We start from the raw sequence: 22,038 nt of genomic DNA on the forward strand, positions 1-22,038 counted from the left end.
AGTCATCCAGAGGAGTGGACATGGGCAGGCTGGAATGGGTCTGGGATGGCTCCTAGGTGGTAAATGTTAGAAAAGACTGCAGGATAGCCAAGGGATGGACATTTTAGATGTTGGCTCACTGGGGCTAGATAGGCCATTTAGTGTGTGAGACAAGGGAGTCCTGGGCAGTGGGGACTGGGGGCAAGGGAACACTGGAGTGTTTAAGCTGAAGCTGAGTGAGGGGAGAAGAATCTGTGGAGAGTGCAGGGAAGATAAAAGGCAAGTATTGAATTCCAATCACACATGTACAGAAATATCTTGGCTTGGTGTTTAACTGTCAGCTTGAGGCTGTATATGGAAATAAGGGTCTAATTCATCTGCAGATTAAATGAAACTGCATTAAGGGATAATAAAACCTGATTTTTATTTTAAACTCTTGGGATTTTAGAAGTTAGTAGTAACACTAACACAGCACATTTTGGGCACAAAGACACCGCAGATAGTAATACACAGTTATCCTTGTGGAATATTTCAGTGCCAGAATGGTTGGGTCTGATTTTGTTCAAGACAATCAGTTTTCAAAGAACCAGACCATTTACATTTCTGATATCTATCAAGCTGTGGCTTATCTGGCAGGAGGGGCTTCCTGAGAAAGCTGTTTGACTGAGCTGGGCGAGCTGTGATGTGCATGTGACCCACCACATCCCCGCTCAGAGCTGGAAGCTGCACTGCTGATTTGGATCACTGACTTTCTTCTGGAGCAGGTTGAGCAGCAGCAGCAGCCCCAGGCTGCTGCCCTGCCAGCCACTGCCCTATGAAAACATCCTCTGAGACACTAGACAAGTTCTTGAATTGTGATGAATGTTTTCTTTTTCTCCCCATTCAACTGCACCAGAAGTTTATTTCCATATTGTCTGAATAATTTTCTTGGCTGGAGCTACTACATATTTAAGACTCTCTTTGTTCAGTTCTCATAGTCAAGGCTCAGTCAATCAGTGGGCTCTGAAAAAAAAAAAGTGGATTGATATGAAGTATTAAGTGCTTCTGCTGGCTAACAAAATTTTAGTCGGAATTGGTTTATTCCTTTAGTTTCTTACTTGTAAATTTAATCTCCCTATCAGCATCCAAAGCTGTATTGCTTTCCTGCTTCTACCAGCGTTGTCTACTTAATCCTGTGCAAATTATCCTCTTTGGTCATGAAATTCAATTCCTTTCTATTTCACAGGTTCAGAGTCAATGTCCAATTGTAAAGTGAACCATAAAAGCTTTGTGTTTATATTGTCTATTGATGTTGTGTAGCATCCTGGGGTGCTTACAAGAAAGGCACTTTCATAGCAGGTATTTAACTGATGGATTGAAAGCACCATCTCCCTTAAAAACTCTTGCTTGACATTTTATAATGTTTTTGTGGTTAACACATTTTCTAGCTAAAGGCAGTTCAACCAGGTGACTGAAAATAAGATTTTCACTGGTGGATGAATGAGCATTTTGTAGATATCATTAATACAAGGTTCACATTATCATCCATCATATTAGCCAAAAATTAGATCCCTGTGTGAATAGCAAGCAACCAGAAGCAACAGGAAAAGAAACAGAATTTGCAAAGATAGTTACCTGATAACCACGGCATTACCTGTTTCCTGATGAAGTTAATAAGGCTTTCAACTTGAATTCATGCTACACCATGTGAGCAAGTCTTGGCTGCAGAGCTGTCAAAGGGAAGTCCCAATGTGAAGTGTCTGTGGAGCTCTGCCCTTAATTAGGTAGTGTCGGTACGATGCTTTGAAGAGGTAAAGTGCTAAGTGGGAATGCTAAGTGTTGTTAATTAATTAAACACTAATCCTCATGAATGAATAGCATGAGGTTAAATAATGAAATGTAAGTATTGTTATTATTACAGCAATTGCTGTTTGGAGAGCAAATTTTTTGATATTGTGTCAAGAGATAGAAGCTGTCTTGGAATTGTTAAAACATAGGAAAACATAAGCTTATTTCAGCTAAAGCCTAGAAGATGGCTTATTTTCTGCTAAGAGAGTTATTAAAGGTCTGGACAGAGAGCTGGATTTTGTTAGCTTTTTCATCCTTCACATGCCTTCTTTAGCTCTTATCCTTCCACTGAGGGGAGGTGCTAATGACTAGTTTTCTCCTCTTGCACCTGTACCTAAGTCATGCTCAGATGGGCTGAGGTTGGAATAACTGTAACAACATTGCTGTATCCCCATCCATGCTTGTCTCCCTCTGCCTAGTGTTTAAGTAGTGGTTGTAATGCCATAATCAGAAGGAGGCTCAGGGGTGAGAAGACTGGTAGGAGGGCCACCACATAACCATTAGCAGGGTCTAATGGGGCCAGAAGTCATATGTGCCCTCCGTGACAGACTACCCATTGTGTGTCTATGCTCAATTTTGCTTTACTAGCATGTGCATCAATGGTAGTGCCTTCCTTGTCCCTCTCCTTTGTCTTTTTTTTCTTATGCTCTTCACATGCTGCCCTTCTCTTCTGGTATGCTGTGCTGTTCCAGTCTGTAGTCTCTTGAGCTTTTTTGAGAAACCACATTTTAAACAGCAAACATTCCCATTTCTATGCTATGTGCCTTCACATACATCTCTGTACCTTGAATATTTTACACCCATGTGCTTGTTGACAACCTGGGTCAAACGACCTAGTCCTCCTGTCTCTTGGAGCACATTATTCTACCAGTCATAATTTTCTATGAGCATGTAACTTCAGACTCCGCTGGTTTTCATTTGGCCTAGAGTTGAACACTATCTCCTCCAAGGTCCAGCTATAGCCTACCTCTAGAAAAAATGCAAAGAAGCATGTGGTGGTGGTGGTGTAACTATAGGCAGGTACCTCTGCCTTCCCCAGAAGCCTTGCTGATAGGATCTGATTAGAGCCACTTAATAGACCACATTTACTGTGATGGAAAAGAATGTTGCAGAATGAACCAGAGCACTATTTGATGGTCACCTTTGGGCGGTATCTTCTCATATTATCATGTAAGGCATTTTCATATGAAGTGGATCTTTGTGGATCTTTTATTATGTAGAGCTTTCACACTTGGGTTTCTTGTGCAGGCACTGGAAGGAAGTAACTGTACTGCATACATTAGACACCTCTTGGAGACACCACCATTCCTGCCCACCACTGACTAGCAGGAGCCCAGGTCTGGCAGATGATCAGTTTCTGTGGCTTTTGGTGGCTTTCTTGCATCTGGGCAGCCTCAGGCCATATCTGAACTGGCAGAAGTGTCAGCACTTTTGAGCTCCCAAGTCTGTCTTCTTATTCTGGCTTCTCCCAAACTTCACTACCAGGAAGGAATCAGCCTCTTTATCCCACACCACACACACATACATATGCACCTTGATCTGCAGCCAGAATCCTGTGGAATCCTTTACTACTCCTCCCTCTGACTGATTTTGGTGGGGCTCAAATGTCTATCTCAGGGGACAATTTCACTCCTCTTATTTTGGATACCCGACTAGAGTGGTCTCCCTCACTGCTGCATAACTGCACAAAGCTCCTTCTTTTTTCTTTGATAAAAGCAATTAAAATGATTAATTTGATTAATCACTGTCCAAATGTTAATTTTATCTGATTATAGGGAATGACAAAGGGTGATAAAATAGCATGCTGGGATTTCATGGAAATGGTTTCTCTGTGGTGTGAGTTCAGAATTTTGAGTTTGGTCCAAAAACAAGGCAATGAATGAATTTGCTTCAGAGCACACTTTCTGTCAAAAGGCCAAGCTGACTTGGGGAAGAGGGTGGAGTTGCCTGTTCAGACAGGATTTTTTTAGGTTTTGCCCTTTACCTCTGGAGCCAGAGGTCTGGCTCTCATCCAGCTGTACTGAAAAAAAAAAAAAAAAAAAAAAAGTATTTGCTAGGTAATTATAAAGAGCAAAACCAAAGTGCCAAAGTGAAGTCAGGTGGCTTGAAATCAGTCCCAAGTTTTTTCACTTGAAATACTTCTCATTATTTCGGTTTTCTGTGTAGCTGTATTTCATAAGTGTTAGGAATATATTCATCAGCTGGCCAACATATTTAATTTACTCACATGAAACATGGTGCTTCTTTGTGATGCATTTCATGAAGAATGGCACACACACAAATAAAACAGTCATCTAAAATACTGAGTTCTAAAAATCTCAGTGGGCTAAACTGTATTTCAGAAAATCCTAATCTAAATCCAGCTGTTGCAGTGAAAGCTTTATTTGCACATGGAAAGCAGAATTGGATTTCAGGAGCTTATATAATCTGTGCAAAACAAAGTAATCATTTCTTTTTTCTCTGAAATCAAAATTCCAAACCTCCCACTGACAGTTCTGATGCAGAATTACACTGGAGGATCAAGCTCACATGGAATAGTGAAGCATTTCAGGACAATTATCAGTATATAAAGCCCAGGACTTCTTCCCTAATGGAAATTTTCTCCCACCTGCTTCAGGCAGCAATCTTTCCTCTGCCATGTGAGAGACTTTTGTTATCAGTAAAAAAACAGGAACAGTGTTCAAAGTCCTACAAGATGAAGTCGTCTTCAGTAATAATTAGCCTCAAAATCATTGCTTGCTGACCCATGAAAACTCTGCGGGCATCCCGGTGGCAGCAGCTACAAATACTAATCTTGACTGTTTAGCAGACAGTGCTGTAACATCAGGCTGTGTCAGCCATCCTGCAATGTTCCTTGGGCTCCTGCTTCCCAGCAGCTGAACTGCAGCAGCGGGGTCACTTGAAAGCCTGGCAATTCGCTGAGTACACATGCAATGCTGGGCCAGGTACCCTGCCATGAAGCAGCATTTTCCATTAAAAAGAAAAATTGAATTTTCAGGGGCCTCATACTGAACGTTCCTGTCAGAATCACAGGGGTGGGAAACAACCAAACCGCAGCTACATTATCCCACTCCTCTCCTTGCCTTGCAATTTGAGCTAAACTACCTCTCTTTAACAACTTGAGGCCCGAAGCAGGGAGAGCAGTCCCACTGACCCCGAAGGGGGACGTGCAGAACCTCAGTGCGTGCCACTGCCTCTCCTGCAGGACAGGAAGGCACCAGTGCACCGACCCACCTTCTCCCAAATCTCACTCATTCTCCAGCTCTGCTTCCTTGTCCCATCTGTGTGGTTTATAAACAGGGAGTGACAACTGGAGGTAGAAGAACAAATCTGCCCTTCAGTGTTTCACTCCATGTTTCCTCTGACCAGGATTTGGTCATTCTTCCATCGACATGCCTTGCTTATATTTCTCAGCAAGTCCCTCACGAGCTTCTCTGAAAAAGAATCGAGGAACATAGTAATATAAAAGCAGCAGTATGAACTACAGAAACTATGAATCAGTTTGCTAGGCAAGGACAGTAGGACTTTCTATAGTGTTCTGAGCTTCTTAAAAGAAATGGAGCCATTGTTTGAAGTAGGTAGAAATTCCAAAAGAAAACAATAGTATTTCTGAAGAAGTTTCTTGACACAAATGCATAGTTAGTAGTTTAGGAAGAAGTGTTGTCCTGATTAGGGCATGTTTTAAATAAAAGGTGGAAAACTTGATTACCATTTAGCGATGAAGTCAGCAGTCTGAGGAAATACAGAACAAATGGGAGATACCTGTATAGGCTTTTCCAGTGTTGCTATCTGCACTTGCCTCCAGCTTGATGTGGGTGAATGTAGCAGAGAATTTTAAACCTTGCAGTGTGGAAACTCGTAGGCACAACTCTTGTAATTGTGGAGTAAGAGGGGCTCCAGATTAGGAATTAAACAGGGTGATCTAAAATGCAGAAACAAGAATACACCAGCCTGGCCAGAAGGAACTAGGGACAAAAGTGAACCCTGTAAGCCAGTCTGCCTTACATACATTCCGATGTTTTTAAAGTTCATCCACTGCAAGCAAATATTTTAAATCATTTAAATTTACAGTAGGCATCAAGTAATGCACATTTATATCAAACTCACTGAAAATAATTCCTCAGCTAATATACAGGGGTGAAGAGGAACGCCCTGCTTTCTGCCTTTTTTTTTTTTTTTTAAGAAAATAAAAAGGTCTTTTTTCACTGGATCAGTGAAAAGACATGGTAGAAGAGAACTTTTGAAGTAGAGCAGCACAGCCAGAATGGGTTGCACCTCTGTACTTAAAGAGTTAAGAAGGATTAACCACATAAGTAGTTTACCTGTCAGTAAAACTAGCTTCCAGGCTATCTCCACAGATTTCAAAAGCTCTGCTGTTTGAATTTCTGATGCTCTTAAAAGACAAGTGCTGTCTGACTTTCCAAGTTCTTTTATTTTTTTCTTCATACCATAGTATTAGACATTAAGATCAATTCTCATTAAAACCGCCTGTGCCAATCATCAAACCTTTTTTCCTTTGCTTCCTTCTTTTATACTCACTTGTGGCACTTTGACTTTGAAGGAAACCACAAAAATGTAATCATCAGGTTATCTCCAGACTTGGTCTGCTCTCATAGCCCCTTTCCTTTTGGTCTTACCCTTGTCCCCTCCTCCATCCATAATAATTCCCACATGTTTATGCAAAAAAATATTGGAGTTTCTTTTATTATTGACAATAAGGAAAGGCCACAGTTCCAGCATCTCTGCAAGAACAATTAATTTCTAAATGTGAACAGTTTTCTGCTTTGTCTGTCTGCAAGACATTTTAGAATGCCAAAGCCCAATCAGTGTAACAATACTATAGCACTTAAACAAAAGGATTGTGAAGAGTGTAGGCATCATTTCCACACTCACTTCTTTCCCCCTATTGCTACTGAGCCTAAAATCTAAGCCTGTTATCTTGCCAATCAAGTCAGTTTAGACTTGATTCAGTGACCTAGTAGTTATCGGACAGTGAGGTGGCACAACATACAGATTGGTTTGTAGCCCAGTGAAATGTTCTTTGAGTCCCAGAGGCTCATCTGCAATCCAACACTGAAACTGACTGCCAGAAGGAATTTTAAGGCACCTAAAGGAGTTTTTACTCTTATAACTCAGTTCAGGGTACCTCAGCCTGTGACATTGGGTGGCTAAAGCTGAACATCTCTCTTTTGCTTTCCCATTGCCATCCTTTGAAGGTCTGTCCAGTCCTGGAATAGGTGGAGCAGGCTACAAATTGTGAGTTGTATAGTAGTGGGGTCTGTAGGATAATGATACCCTTTGTAGATAATGCAGACAGGCTTTGCTAAACTACCAGGGATGTACCTGTAACTACGGCCTCTGATTTATGACATCTAGTAGCAGTTCCTCAGAATACTGTAACTTCTAAAAATGAGCATACACAGAAACTAAGTCAAGTCCCACTAATATAGTATCCAAGCAGCAGCTATTGGATAATGCTAGATCACTGTAACTATTAGAAAATAGATTTGGGAGCACATGGTAGTCCAGAACTGGCAAAATCCCTGTGGAGATCAGTCAGTCAATGAAAACCAGTGTCTCTGACTCCATACAAATAGAGAACATGAAGGTTTGCAAGAGCAGTAGGGCCTTATACAGAGCAGAGGACTTAGCTTGTCACCACAAGAGTATGGACAAGTAACCTTAAACATCTAATAGCTGGTATCCTGAGAAGGACACCACTGAAGGGGGAAAGGCCAAGACCAGAGTAAAACCAGATTTGATGAGTATTTGCCTCAATATTCCCAGCAGCTTTTAGTTTCTCCTATACTGTCTGCATGTTTTGAGTTGGCCTGGTTAAGTGGCACTGTCAGAAGGGAAACAATGAGCCTGGATTCAGCAAAACATTGAGGTCTCTTTCAAGATGGAGAAGACTGGGCCTATAAAACACTGAACAAGCTAAAATCCTATCCTGAGCAGAAGTTCCATGAGCTGTGCTCTGTCCCAGTTTCTTTCACATCATCTAGGCAGCACTCACTTTAAAGAAGGAAGAGTGTACCTTCCCTACGTGTTGTCTCTGCTGCAAGAGATGTCTTTATTTGACACCATTTTGCAGGTTGTAGTTTTGGCAGGGTTTTAATCAATAAAGATTATTTATAGAGTACTTGGTCGCACAGGGACCAGGTTCATAGAATCATAGAATGGTTTGGGCTGAAGGATCCATAAAGATCATCTCTTTCCCAACTCCTATTCCCTGGTTTGTTGAAGGGCCAGAGGAACAGACAGTCTGCTCAGGACCACTCTGGCTCTGCACTTACCAAGTGCCTGAAAGCCTGAGCTTGAGCCTAAACAAACAACATTAGCTTGCTCAGAAAGTTTCTATGCCAAGGACTAATGAATCTGTCATATTTGCTGCACACCTAGAAAAACAAAAAGCTTGAATCAACTTGCAATACTGCACAACACTGATGGCTGTTGCTAATATGGTGAGAGCCAGAAGTATGGTGTTTGGCTTATCATCTTTAGAATAGAAGATGATCAAGTAGAAAGAAAGAAGTGGAGACAGCAGAGTGTGTGGTGTCACAACACATCTGTACTGCCTGCTGAAGGTGCAGCCTAGGAAAGTACCTTTCAAGTGGAGCAGACACCCACAGAAATTGTGGCAATATGTAAAAAAATTGCTTGTTTCATGAAATGGGCAATGCCAATAGTTTTTTCCATGGCTTTTCAGAAGTCAGATGCTAGTTAAAACCTGTGGATATGTATACATTCCTTTATATGGATAATTAGCTACTTTATGTGTGGCGCCTCCTGGATTAAAGAAAATTCTTCTATGCAAATAAGTGGAATAGACAGGTCAGATTTTTATGTGTAAAAAAACACCCTCTTTTATATAAATGTGTAGAATTTATTTAGGTGAGCTGCTTATTTCATAGACAAGTCTTACTTCCTAGACAGCCGGTGGGTACTTAATATGTTCACTCTTCATTGTCCTCTTAAATGATGCCTCTACATAAACAGTGAGGATAAATGATTAAGTTTGATAACATGTTTAAATAAATGAGCAAAAAAATCACGTATTGGAATTGGCTTTTTGCTTTTTCCACTAAATGCTCAAATCATGTCCTTTTGGAATCAATGGCAAAAACTCCATTGATTCTTTTGGGCTGTATTTTTACCCTACACTCTTTTTCAGTAATAAGTAGATTTGGCCAAGTTTTTCTGAAGATACTGCTTTAAACTATTTCTTCTGTTCTATTGAATAACAGAGTGGGTTGATATTTAAGAATGAAAGCTCATCAAGTTTAAATTTCAGTTGTTTTATAATAATAGCCATATGTTAGTTATGGATTGTGTAGGTCTGAAGTTTTGGTAATTTAAAACTGCTTTAAAGTGACCTTTACATGGTTCCACATTTCAGCATTTTCTAAAAGCAGTCAGTATCAGTCCTTACTCATAAATCGTTGCATTACAAGATCTGCAGGCCTGGGCCCGTAGTAAGAAAGCAGGCTTGCTGTAAGGAAGTCCTGTGAACATTTATACACACACTTAAACTCAGAAATGGAGTCTTCACAATGAAATCAACATAACTGCTCTCAGACCAGCATGAAATGTAATGTCAACTTTTAAGAAAGGCCAGTTGCTGTTAGTGTTGAAGACAGGACACAAAGCAAGATGGACCTCATGGAGTTGTTGTGTTCTTTTCTGGTAAAACAGTGCAAGAAGACAAGAGAGTATGGGAAATACTTTCTCTTTTTTTCACTGGCAGCTAGTCAAGCTGGGAGGACAGTGATACTGAGGCCAGTATGAAGGTTTAGCTCAGGTCCACTACCACTGCCTGATTTCTGCCATGTGATTTCTCCCTGATTTCCCAACCACACTGCAGCTCATCTTGCCTTTTGGTTGGACTGCTCACAATCCTGCAACTTCTTATTTCTTTGCAGTGTTCCATGCCCTATTATTCTCCATTAATTTCTGTGTCATTCCTTGCATGTCTGAGATCGTTCTCAAAAGCTGTATTCCTGTTGTCCACACTTTTCCTTCTAACTTTCTATCTGACTGAGTATATCCATTGTTATGGTAAAGGCATTTACCATTTCATTTTTGATATTTGAGGCTTTTCACTTCAAATCCCAGCACCTTGAAAGTGTTTTGGTAACAGGGAAACAGAGGCACATCAGCTAAAGCTATTTGGTGGAGACTGCACAACATGTACAGCAAGACACAGACTAGCACCAAATCTCCTGACCCTTCCTTCAAATGCCTTGGTCTTTAGGCATGAAGTGGAAAATAAAGTAACAGAACTAAAAAAACCATTTAAAAAGTGCCACACTCAAGATCAAAACAAGTTTTGATATGCTGACAAAAAGGAAATGCTGATTGAAATCTGCCCTGGATTGATTGATATCTTAATAGGCCCTTAACTTCTGTGGAATTTTGTTACTTCTGCCATGACATTAAATGGTAAAATGCTGTATGTGCAGCACTTTTCCCATGAATAAGAAAAATACCATCCCTCTAGCAGTTGACCAGATTTCTTTTTTTTTTTTTTTTTAATACTACTGTCTTCAGTGCCCACCAGGATTTAGACACTTGACATATGTGAACCTAAATTAGCTGTTTTCAGTGAAAATCCACAGCGCAGCATTGGGAATCCATGTAGCCCTCTCTAAATACTATTTCCTAGCTCACAGTTGTAAAGATTCACTTTGACATTTCCTATGAAATACCTCTGCCTCTTCAAAAGTTTGGTGTTCATTTGGTCCTAAACCCTGGAAAAGCTTCAGCACAGACATATACGTAATTCCATTAACACATGTAAGTAACTCCACTGATAATATAGTAAGCAGATGCATATGTGTTTGGAGAAAAACACCTTCTCCTGGAACGACAATATTTTTGCAATTTTTTATTTTCTTCTCCAAAACTTCAGCCTGGGAAAAGAAATTAAAATGTTGTTGAAATTTGAGGTAGTAAGGTCAAGCACTAATTTCACTTCATTGTCACACAAAATGTTTGCTAGTCTTAAGAAACAGACAAAAAACATCAGGCCAGTTATGAAACTTTGAGACTCAATCCTGTAATCAAAGCATCCTATATTAATTCAAGCAGAGGAAAACCCAGCCTCTGGAGTAAATCTGATGTATTTTCAGAATGTTTTCAAATGACGAAGTCATTCAATTAAATCTCAGAATGCTTCCAGTAGTTTTTTGTGATACCTGTGATGACCAGAAGTATTACAGAATTGTTTACAATACAGTGCTGCAACGGCAACACACCATATCAATAACTCAGAGAGGTGGCAGCATGGAGATGGACACATACCTGTCCAGTGTGCTGACCCTGCAGTGCTTCCAGCTCCAACATCTATCCAAGCACCAAGGGGTGCAAGAGGACCAAAACCAAAACTAGCAAGAACCCTTCTGTAAATAGATGTCAAACCGACGGCATTATAGCTTTAAATTAATAATATACGAGAGGAAAGCTATATAACAATTACAGTTATTACAAAAGTCACTCCATTTTTCTGAATAAATAATGCATGGCTATGCACTGAAGGACTCTGGACAATGTTTCCTTTGCAAAATGCACCAGGGTGCATTCCAGAGGGACCTGACCGAGGTGTTCTGCACGTGCGACCTGGGCACCTACACGGCCCGCTCCGTGATGCTGCATTTCCCGGGCCCGGGGGCCGCGCTCCCAGGGAGGCGGCAGGGAACGGCAGGAGGAGGGAGGCACTGAGGGAGACCCTCGGAGAAGTCCCATTGTTTAGATTTCTGTCACAAGCCATGAGAATACTTAATTTCTTTCATCTCTGGAGTTTTCATTATCATTCAAATTTCATTTTCCATTAATTGATCGGGGATTAGCGAAGCCATTATGCAAAAATTAAAGACAAGCCAGATGCGATGAATAATTCATGAGGGACAATTACACTTCATTCCTGGTGTACTTCCTAACTTCTCCCCGACTCCCCGCCTGCTGCAGATGACAGCCTTCCCTCCCTCCAGAGCTGCCTCCCTTCCTTCCTCCCCCTCTCCCTGCGGAGCGCGCCGGGCGCGGGGAGCCCGAGGCGGCGCGGGGCCGCTGCGCTGCCGCCGCCCGCCGCTAGGTGTCAGGCGCGGCCCGCGGTGCGCGGGGGGCCGCGGAGGCGCCGCGCTGCTCCCGCCGCTCTCACGATCCTTATCGGAGCCTCCGCAGGCGCGCCCGGCTCGGGCGGGAGCGGGGGTCCGTGCCCGCTGCATCCCGCACCGCCCTCCGCACCCCTTCCCGCCGCCGGGGTGCCGGCCGGGAGCGGGAGCGGGCGCTCCCCCCCGCCCAGTCATCCGCGCGTCCCACACCCCTCACACCGGGCATCTCATTTATCCCACCGGACAGTTGTTGCTCCATTAAAGCGCAGTCCCGCCCTTCGCGAAGGACCTTTCATCTGGGGAAGTTTTATGACACTTTGTAAATGTGCAAAGTTTTTAATTAGACTCGCCAGACAGCCCCAGGCAGCACTAGCGCCACGAAGTCTTCATGCCGCTCTCTGCTTTACAGCACAACAAGCCGCTCTACTCCTTTGAAGACAATGCCGACTATGTCTACGATGTCATGTGGTCGCCAGTGCATCCCGCGCTCTTCGCCTGCGTGGACGGGATGGGGCGCCTGGATCTGTGGAACCTGAATAACGACACCGAGGTGAGGCGGCTCGGCGGCGGTGGGAAGGCGCGGGCGGGCGGGCAGCGGGGCGCCGGGCGAGCCCTTAACCCTGTGAGGGCCGGCGCTGCCCGGCGAGGGCATCCCTCGCCATCCTCCCCGCCGGGGCTCCGCGGGGCACCGCGCTCCCTCGGGGCGGGGGAAAGCCGGCGTCGGCCGCCGCCCGCGCCCCGGCGCACGGCGGGGAGGGGAGGGCGAGGGAGGGGAGGGCGAGGGAGGGCAGGGCCCGCTGCCGGGGGCGCCCGCCCGCCCCCCTCCTTCCCTCGCTCCCTCCCGCCTCCCTCGCTCCCTCCCCTGCGGCGGGGCTGCTGCGCTCGGTACCTGTCAGGGGTGGGAGGGCCGACTGCGGCACCCCCGGCAGAGAGCCAGCGCAATTAAATGCCGCGGTGCCGGCTCGGGGAGGAGGCTCCTTCCCCCTCTGTTATTTTAAGGTGCATTTTTAAAGCGCCCTCGTTCTTCAGTTTTTGGTTTGTTTTTTTCTATCCCCCCCACCCGGTTTCTGGCGCACGACGCTCCAAGCACCGGGTTAGCGATGCCGGCCCTCACCCAGGGGTCACACCTTGGCAGCGCGGCCGCTCCGCCACTGACTGCCCGCGGGGACCGGGCTCCTCTAGGGCTGCGAGGCTTCCTCCGCCTCTCTGCTTAGCCTCTGCGCCAAAGTCTCTGGGGATTGTAACTTGGAATCCCCGTGCCAGTGCCCCCAGCGTGTCAGAAACCAAGCGTGTGCCCCCGCATCTTCCCTCGCATCCTGCCTTGGAGTTGCTTGGTACCCCGCTTCGGTCTTTTAAAGCATAGGGCATCTGTCTCACCTGTTATCTGGGGCTTTACACCCTCGCCTTTTTTTGTCTTTAAACTTCAATGTGGAACTTAAAGGTACAAATGCAAATAACAACTAAGTTTTCTTTTCATCGCTATTAGCTAAATAGTGGGGACCATTGGAAAGGAAAGGTCTCACCTTTGAATTTTATTGGCAAGAAAGGATTAATCTGAGCACTTTTAGAAAAGATTGAGACTGATAAACACTATGGTTTTAAAAAAACTATCTTTCCAAATATACAAAACCCCGTGGTTTTCCTCCTATTATTTCAAATTTTTAAAAACACCAGAGGCATAAATTCAGACTGTTTGTTCTGGATTTGAGTTTCCTCCAAAAATGATTTTCAGAAAACCTGTCATCACCTGAGGTCGATCTTAGATGGCCAGTAATCAGTTCTCAGCACAAAAAAGGAAGTATTTTTACACACACAAAGTCTTCCACATTTTTACTTTTAATGTAATGTAAAAACTTATGCAATATAAAACAAAGAACGAACAGACTGTAAGAAAATAAAACGTCACGTATTAGCTGGCAAGTTTCTTTTTATGTACAAAACAGAGAAGATGGAAGAGCAAGCAGCAGTATTTTCCTCCGTGCACCCTATTTTTTAATTTTTATTTTTTTTTTTTTTAGATTAGTTGGATCATTAATATACCCTTCACGTAAACCTGCTGTGTGTTTCAGTCAGAGTAAAATACGGGTGCAGTTTATGGCTTCCAGTGAGTGGTGCTTGCCATAAATAAGCGTGGACAGGTAAGAGGAACCAGCACCGGGCACTGCACTGTCAAGGGGAGCAGCGAGGCCTTTTGAAGTGCTCCGAGCAGGAAGCAGTGCAGCCTTTTTAATTAGAGCACATACAGCTGGAGGATATACAGGAGGAGTCTCCTAAGAATTTATTTTGGGAAGGGAGGGACATATCCTTCAGGTGTTCTCATTAATGCAGGCTTAAACACAGAGCATAAACCCCAGCATTTTGAGAAGAAAAAAACCAAACCCTTTCCCCCCAAGTACCAGGGCTGAAATTGAAATCAACTGATGTTTTGCCATTTTACTCAAGGAGACCATAATTTCTTTCCAAAAAATTAGTCTGGGCTGGTTGATCCCATTCCCATCAATAATAAGGCTGTACGTAGCAAACTGCTGCATGTTTTCAGTGTGTTTACATATAAATATAAAGGAACATCAGAAAAAAAGAATTAATTTCAAGCTTCATCCTGCTTTTATTCTGCATGCAAGGCCACCGCCTGATTTCACAAATTATTTCCGTTCTGAGAGGTCAAAATCAGTTCCTATGTGGGGATCAGACTGGAATTATTTCCATGGTATCCAAGCTTCATGTTTTTATGAGAATCAAATTTGGGTGTCTGGACACAGAAATATCATTTTGTTTCCTTACTGAGCACTGATGAAACAAAAAAAAAAAATTCGTATAAATGATAAACTGGCAGGTTCTGAATAGATGTGAAGTTTTGTTATGCAGGAAAAGTAACAAAAGTATCTCTGAAAGAGAGAACTGCAAACAGTTCTTCTAAACATAGTAACTGAAAGTGATCGTCGTTTGCTTTTACCCTCTATCTGGTAGGTCGTAATTAGCTAATAATTTTCCAGATTTCTGTAATTGATTATGCCGTTTAAGTCTGCACAGGTATTTGCTAAGAAAAACTCCTTGTCAGCACTTCTGCTTTTGTAATAAGAAATCTTGAAACACCTATTTTTTAGATCATTATTACTTTTAGATGTCAGATACGTGATGTCAAAGTATTTGTGAAGATAGTAGAAAATGACAGGTCTATTGCTGTGTTTAATTGCTAGCTATTGATAAAAATCTCTGTAAGAACTAGATGTGATTGTTATTAATGAGTCCTGGCTTTGTTTAATTTGGGGAGTAAGCCACATTAATATTTAGGTATTATTTTGAAAATCAATTCAGAAAACACCAGGGTTTAGTTACAATGTTCTACCTTCAAATTTTTGAATCGCAGCAGCGTTTCCACTGCTGTTGCTCTCAGTATTTATTGAAAACATTTCTCCTGAGAGCTAAATGCTTTCCAGCCAAATAACTTAGATCACTGGACTGTACCAAGGATTTAATCAGTGTAATTATTATTTTCAAAATCTCATTGCGAAGTTGCAAGGCTGTTGGTGTACTTCGTGTTTATTTCTGCATGTCAGGATTTTTATTTTTTATTTTTTTGTAATAGCAAGGAAGATCATCGCATTTTATTTTGTATCTGATAAATGCATATAAAAAAAAGTTGAAAAGAAAAAAATCCTTACCCACTCCATCATTCTTTTGCAAACTGCATATTATTTTATTGATCAGTGTAGTGAGGTTTGCAAACAGCTTCAGGATAGGAAATGCTGATTTCTTACCTATGTACCCGTAACTTTTTTACTTTTTGATCAAGATTGAAAAAGATCTTTGGGTGCTTGATGAGTCTTGTTTATGTATGAACTGATACAAAACTGACTAACAGAAGTCACTTATTTCTTCGGTCTTATATCCTGTTCAGATGGTTCTCAGTTATTTTGCATGCTGTACCTTAGCTTTTAAAGTGTGAGGATGATGTCTATAGCTAGAAACAGGTAAGAGATGTATTTGCAAGCAGGTTTTGACACTACATGGGCAATAAAAGTAGTAATAACAAGCTATGTTCTTATCATGCAGATTTATCTGACTGCATCTTTCTTAATCTGTTATCTGTTAAAATTTCATTTCAAAATTGTTTAAAATCTGACAAGCAACCAACTTCAGAGAATTTATAAAGTACTTCAAATGTGATTTTAAAAACATAATGCTACCATTATAAATAAACTCTTACCTTGAAATCTAAAATAGGCATGTGTAATTTAAACTATCACTACTAGCAGACAAATCTATTTTAAGATACTATGGTTTGACTATATTTTTCTCCGTATCACTGGAGAAAAGGTTTTTTCTTTGAATTTTTAAAGACTGTTTCAGTATTGCTTTTTATTTTGTTAGATAGCTTTGTGGATTAGTAACAGGATTTTTCAAAACCATCGGGTTTTGAAAAAAGCATGGGTTGTGTCTTGTTTCTGCGGCATTCGTGCTGCCTGTTTTCATGTGGAACACTGAAAGAATGCTGTATTAACAACAACAAAAAGTAAACCCCCAAAAACAAAAACCTAAACCAAACCCCAGCTCTCGAGTTATGTATTACAGCCTCCTGAAAGATTTTGTGAAAATTCAATGCCTTAAATATACACTGTATATTTGTACATGAAACACATATCTGTGTTCTGCAGTTTTCTGAGAAACATATCTGGTTAGTGGCTTAGTCCTCTAAAATGTGGCATTTAGCTGTTTGAAAAAACCCATTCCCAAATGTTATGAAATAAATTTTGGCTGGATTTTTTTTCTTTTTTTTTTCAGAAATCCATGACCACAGCACTTAAACTTGCTTGCTTTCTACTGTGATTTTTATCATGGATCAATGACTCAATGTCAGCTTAAGGCCATTTACTCTTCTTAGGTAACAGGCTCGGGAGAAGGAGTTAGTGCATGCCAGCTTTTTTGGGTAATACTGCCTTGGACAGGACTTAGGCCTTGCACAGTGGGGAGATCAGTACAGTAGTTATTTGCATTTGAATGATTTCCTAGAGGGGGAGAGGATGGTATCTGCTTTCTGATTGGTATCCAGCATTATTTCTACATCCAACAAAATCCCCCAACATTTCTCACAGAGGGCTCAGGACACTGCAGTGAAGCCCTTTGCCGAGGTGATGCTTTAGCTGTGGCGGAATCCTTGTGCTTGCATTGCCAGTAGGTTTGGCAGCCTGGTGGCAGGGTTGGTGAGGAGGAGCAGGGAGCCCCATGGGGAGAGTCAAGAGAAGCAGCGCTGCTTTTCCCGGTCCTTGTCCAGCTGCTGGCGTGGCAGTGCTGTGGCTGTAATGAGAGTCTCACCGAGTCTGCAGGGGTTCGGCTTCCTGCTTTCACTCGTCTGCTGTGACTCAGTGAAGGCGTTAGGGCTGAGGGGGAGACTGGCATCGGAGCTATACAATGTTCATTTAAAAATTATTTTTCTCCAGGATCTTTAGACCTGTCTCATAACAAAAATGTGAAGCTGCAGTCAGAGAACCGAGATGAAGTCAGCAAAATACTGCTTTTGTTAATCTTGCCAGTTTGTCTAAACCCTGTTCAGAACAGGGTTTAATATGACCTGCAAGCTGCTTTCTTCCTGCTTCTGCTGCACTGTACTACCAATGAGGACAGAAGGAGTACCTGTCACTCCTTTCAGGGCAGCCTGGACTCTGGTTCTTGTCCAGCTACTTCTTTGCAACATGGACTGCTCTTCATTCTATGCCCATTTATAGATCCTGGGACAGTCCTTTGTCATCTCACAGTGTGACTGAAACCATTTCCCACCAGGCAGATCTGGTGGAGGAGTTGTTTTTGCAGCAATCCTTTCCCAGTTGCCTTGACCTGAAAGGCACTGAAACTAAAAAGCCTTGTTTGGAAAACTGTTCCGCCAAGCTACAGGCTCCTTGCTCAAGCAGGTTCTCTCCTATTAAAGGCAGCTGGGTGGAGCATTAGTAGGCTTGCAGGTTACTGTCATTTGTCATATGAGGTGACCTAAATCAACTGAGTGATCCACCTATCTGGGACAAACACCCACAGAGTTCCTTCCTCCTGCAGGATCTTTTGATGCCCTCATTCCAGCCTGGATGACAAATACTTCTCTTAAGATCATGTTCATCGCTTTATTCATCCCACGCATTAACCAGAATTTTTATGTATTCTTGTGGATCACCTGTTAAGTTGGTAGACTTGAGGCAGGGAGGGGGTTTAGGAATTAGGCAGCATCCAGGTGTATTTAAAGCAGAAGTAATGTCCTGGGGATGTAAAAGAGAATTGTGGGAATATATTGTAGGAGTTCCAAAATGTTGGCTCAGCTGTTCTCACTTCTGCCATGTCCTCACCCTAAAGTGATTAGCTCAGGACTTTTGTGATGGAATACCTAAGTTTCAGCCTCTGCATCTAGCCACAGAGGTGAGTATGGATTCAAAGGATGTGTCAACGTGAATACAGAGATGTGTCTGCTGACCATCAGGTTATCTGGGCCTGAGTCAGAAGCCCAGGGCAGGACTGAAGCCAAATCCTGCTCTCAGTTGTTTCTTGGTCAAATTGGTGACTTTTGAGAAAAAAAGAAGATTTGGTCTTGCATGTTTCCAGGGCTAAGGCGGGGAAAAAAGGTTTCACTTACTGCCCTTTACTGTTCATTCCAAGCAATCTCTTCTCTCTTTTTATCACATGTGATCAAAGAAACAATGAACTCTTTTGCTTTATTTTTCCTCAATGAGAGTTGTTTGCTTCTTCCATCAATGCCAAGGGACTTTGACTCATCCAGGACATTCAAAACTGACCCCTGTGTTTGTAGGCAGTGTGATTTTATGGTCTTTCCTGTTCCTATTGTTTCAACAGGTTCCCACAGCCAGTGTCACCATAGAAGGAGCGTCTGCCCTCAACCGTGTCCGCTGGGCCCAGGCTGGGAAGGAGGTAGCAGTTGGTGATTCAGAAGGCCGCATATGGGTCTATGATGTTGGAGAGGTATCTTCTTTTGGGAACCTTTTGTGGTTTGTTTGTTTTGTTGGGGTTTTGTATTTTATTTTTAAGCTCAAGTCCTGGAGACTGCCACATCAGAGTTTAAGAAAGAAATCTGTCTTATTCTTCTAGTGGAGTCCTCATTGAATTTGTGTTGCCAACAGTGTGTTAGTTGTAAAGCTACCTTGCAAAAAAGTTAACTTGTTAAAATCTCATGAGAGAAGTCAATTTTGAAAACTTCCAGTGTTTTTTAAGCCATTTTTTATAATGATCCTGTGGGTTCAGTTGGAAAAAGTAAAAAGAACTTAAAGAAAAAATTGAGGTGCAAAAAGGGGTAGTGTTGTTCTAAAGTTGGTCCTAAAGGGTTCACCTTTTATACTCCAGTATCTCTTATTTTATGACTGGCTTATTGCTGTAAGTTTTGTTAGCATGACATGCACAGAATGCATCTGTTCTTTTGATACGGCTTCATATGTCTGAATATGTGCAAAAGTACTAACAGGAGAAAATGAGAGGTATCATTTTGAAGGATGGTAGGTGCATGCATTATAGACTATAGCAGGATGCATATTCTGTGTCTAAGGATGCTCTCAATTCACCCTGCTACATCTTACAGCAAGCATCTAGACTGCAGTGTGTTTGGCACTGATGAATCTAACTCTTTGTTGATGAGTGCGGTATAAAGTGTTCCATCGGCATTACAATCCCTTGGAACAGTTAAGGGTGAATCTCTGAGCAATCAGCTTTTATGTAGAGAATTTGTTTTCCATCATTATCTGTGATAGGATACTGAGATACCCATCTCTACACAGTAGGAAAACATTATAGAATGCATACAGAATTATCTGTAACTCTCATAAAGTGATTTTATGGCCCATAGCAAAATTGCTTGTGCATGACTCATTTTTTTGGATTTCATTCACTAGTGCAGGAGTTGCCCTTCCTCACAAATGTTTGCTGAAACTTCTTGCCATGTTGTTAGCATAATCTCTAAATTGTCTAAAGTTACTGTGCTCAGATTTCCACTGTTACACTGGCAGGTCAGCTGTTTTTTATTTATTTTTCATTCTTGCATGACTGTTCTGTCTTTCAAGTGATATGACAGGCTGTGGATATGTTTTTGATGACAGCACAGTCTGATCTTGTGTGAGAGCCTAGGCAGGCTGTAGAAATGTCTCTTTTTGCATATCATACACCAAATCATTCATAGGACTGTTTGCTCCTGCAAACTCACCCAGAAGAAAATAGTGTTCTATGCAGAAGTAGCAATATTGAAGTTTTTTATCTTTCCTCTGTATAATAAGACGTCATCTTGCAAAATGAGTCATAGTGATACATTCAAATAAAAAAGAAATACAGGCTTCTATTACTTGAAAAAGAAAACAGAATCGTTCAGCAGTATTGATTTGTGTGAGTCCAGTTCAGTGCTACATAAAGGGTTCTGCTTCAGGGATGTTGTGTGCCCATGCAGAGCCTCAGTGTCTCCAGCTCAGCTCCATATGTGCTTAAGTAAACGACTGGATGGATGTCTATCCACATGGCTACTGACAGACCATTGCAAATCCTCCTCTTCTGTAATGAGTGAAGGAGCTCATTAATTTGTCTCCTGGTTCAGTCAGGCAGTATCAGTCTCTGCAGTAATTCCTGCATGAAATTTAGGAGAGGTCATCTGGGCTGCAGCACTGCTGGGGCTGCTGTGTTGTTAGTGCCTTTTTCTGGTTTAAAAGAGAAGGGTGCTCATATATTCTCTAGCCCAGCTGTTCTCACTATAAAAACTCAAGTGAGATGCAGAGATACTTTGCAGATCAAGAGCCTGGAACTAAGGGCATGTACAGTGACTAGCAGCCTCTTGGATCATTAAGCTCGTTGGCCAGTCTGTAAAGAGCTCTTTGATCTGTCCTTAGCTGTCCTCAGGCATGATGCACGGGGGATTCACAGTGCACATGCACTTTTGGAAGTGTCTGGTACAGAAATACGGCAGCCTTTAAGGATTTTGCTTAACTTCACTCTCCAGATACTGGCCAGTTTTTGGCTAAGGCTAGGGTCCTCCTTTGACTGTCCTTTTTGTAGGGGTTTGATTCTGGGATCTGGTGGGCCTGGTCTGACAGTTTCAAAAGAAAAGTTCTTCTCCTGCCAGCCATCCTTGGCCACATCCCTCACTGCCCAGTTTTTGTGCAGGTAGCAGTGCTTGTCAGCAGTCACACTGTGCACAGAGAGACGGATCAGTAGAGAAGTGTTTGTTTGTTTTGTTTTCTTTGGGCTGTTTTTCTCTGTGAACTGACTCATGTGGGAGTAGATGAGTGAGCTGGGGTCAAGGCTGGGGTCAAGGGGCTGAGGGCTGGACTGTACAGCACCCAGCAGCAGCTAACTTTGGTATTTGACCCAGCACTGTTGCGAATCCTGGCACTAAGCTGTGAGAGCTGACCTTTCAGCAGCACCACTCTCCTCATCTCCTACAACATCAGCTTCTGAAAAGGCCTCATCACTGGAAGAACTTACCTCTGCCTGGCTGATAACTCCGTGGCATCCACTTGTTTGAAGGTGCATCTCCCTGATTTGGGAAGATGAGTGTGATTACTTGCATTAGAAAGTCAGCAGGCCACTTTACAAACACCCTAAATACACTCACCAAAACCATTAATGCTCCACTTACACTGCACCTTTTAAAAAACCTTTGTTTTCTTGTGGCTGTTCCGAATGTCACATTAGATCAGCTGTAATCTCACAAAGCACTGGTTCCCTCAGAACAAAAAATGTTATATATTTCTGTTTTAATACAGCGTCATATCTTTGAATTTCACCTTAGTAACAGTTTTTCTTACCCGTTTCTTAGACAGCATTGACTCAATGAATTTTGATCAGAGCAGAAAACATCAGGCTATCAACCATGAAGGAAAAAAATTGTGGTAGGAATTTTTACTTTGATAGATTCATCACAGTTTTAAGGAACTATCCTAGAGAGCAGTAAAGTTTACTGCTGCTATTAACCCATATGTTATAAAAAGAAAATATGTGACCAAAGTGAAAAACTTAAGACATAAGGCCTAACCTTGCATCCTTTGTGAAGGTAAGGAGTATGGGATCTGGGCTGTTTTCACTTGTGTAAGGATTTTGTATTTGGCCCATGTTGACATGTTATCCAGTCATGGTCTTTATGACAACGAGAAATGTC

General features: G+C 42.3%; 1 protein-coding gene across 7 annotated transcripts in view; it reads left to right on the plus strand.

Moving 5' to 3' along the window:
- The window catches only part of DYNC1I1 (dynein cytoplasmic 1 intermediate chain 1), a 186,267-nt gene that overhangs the window by 149,424 nt on the left and 14,805 nt on the right, over positions 1-22,038 (plus strand). For all 7 annotated transcript variants that reach the window (XM_066317643.1, XM_066317678.1, XM_066317652.1 and 4 more), the window contains 2 exons: positions 12,325-12,465; positions 18,747-18,872. In XM_066317643.1, coding sequence (XP_066173740.1) covers positions 12,325-12,465; positions 18,747-18,872 — 267 coding nt within the window. The remainder of the gene's footprint in view (positions 1-12,324; positions 12,466-18,746; positions 18,873-22,038) is intronic.

Source organism: Sylvia atricapilla, chromosome 1 (genome assembly GCF_009819655.1).
Source record: "Sylvia atricapilla isolate bSylAtr1 chromosome 1, bSylAtr1.pri, whole genome shotgun sequence".
NCBI lineage: Eukaryota > Metazoa > Chordata > Aves > Passeriformes > Sylviidae > Sylvia > Sylvia atricapilla.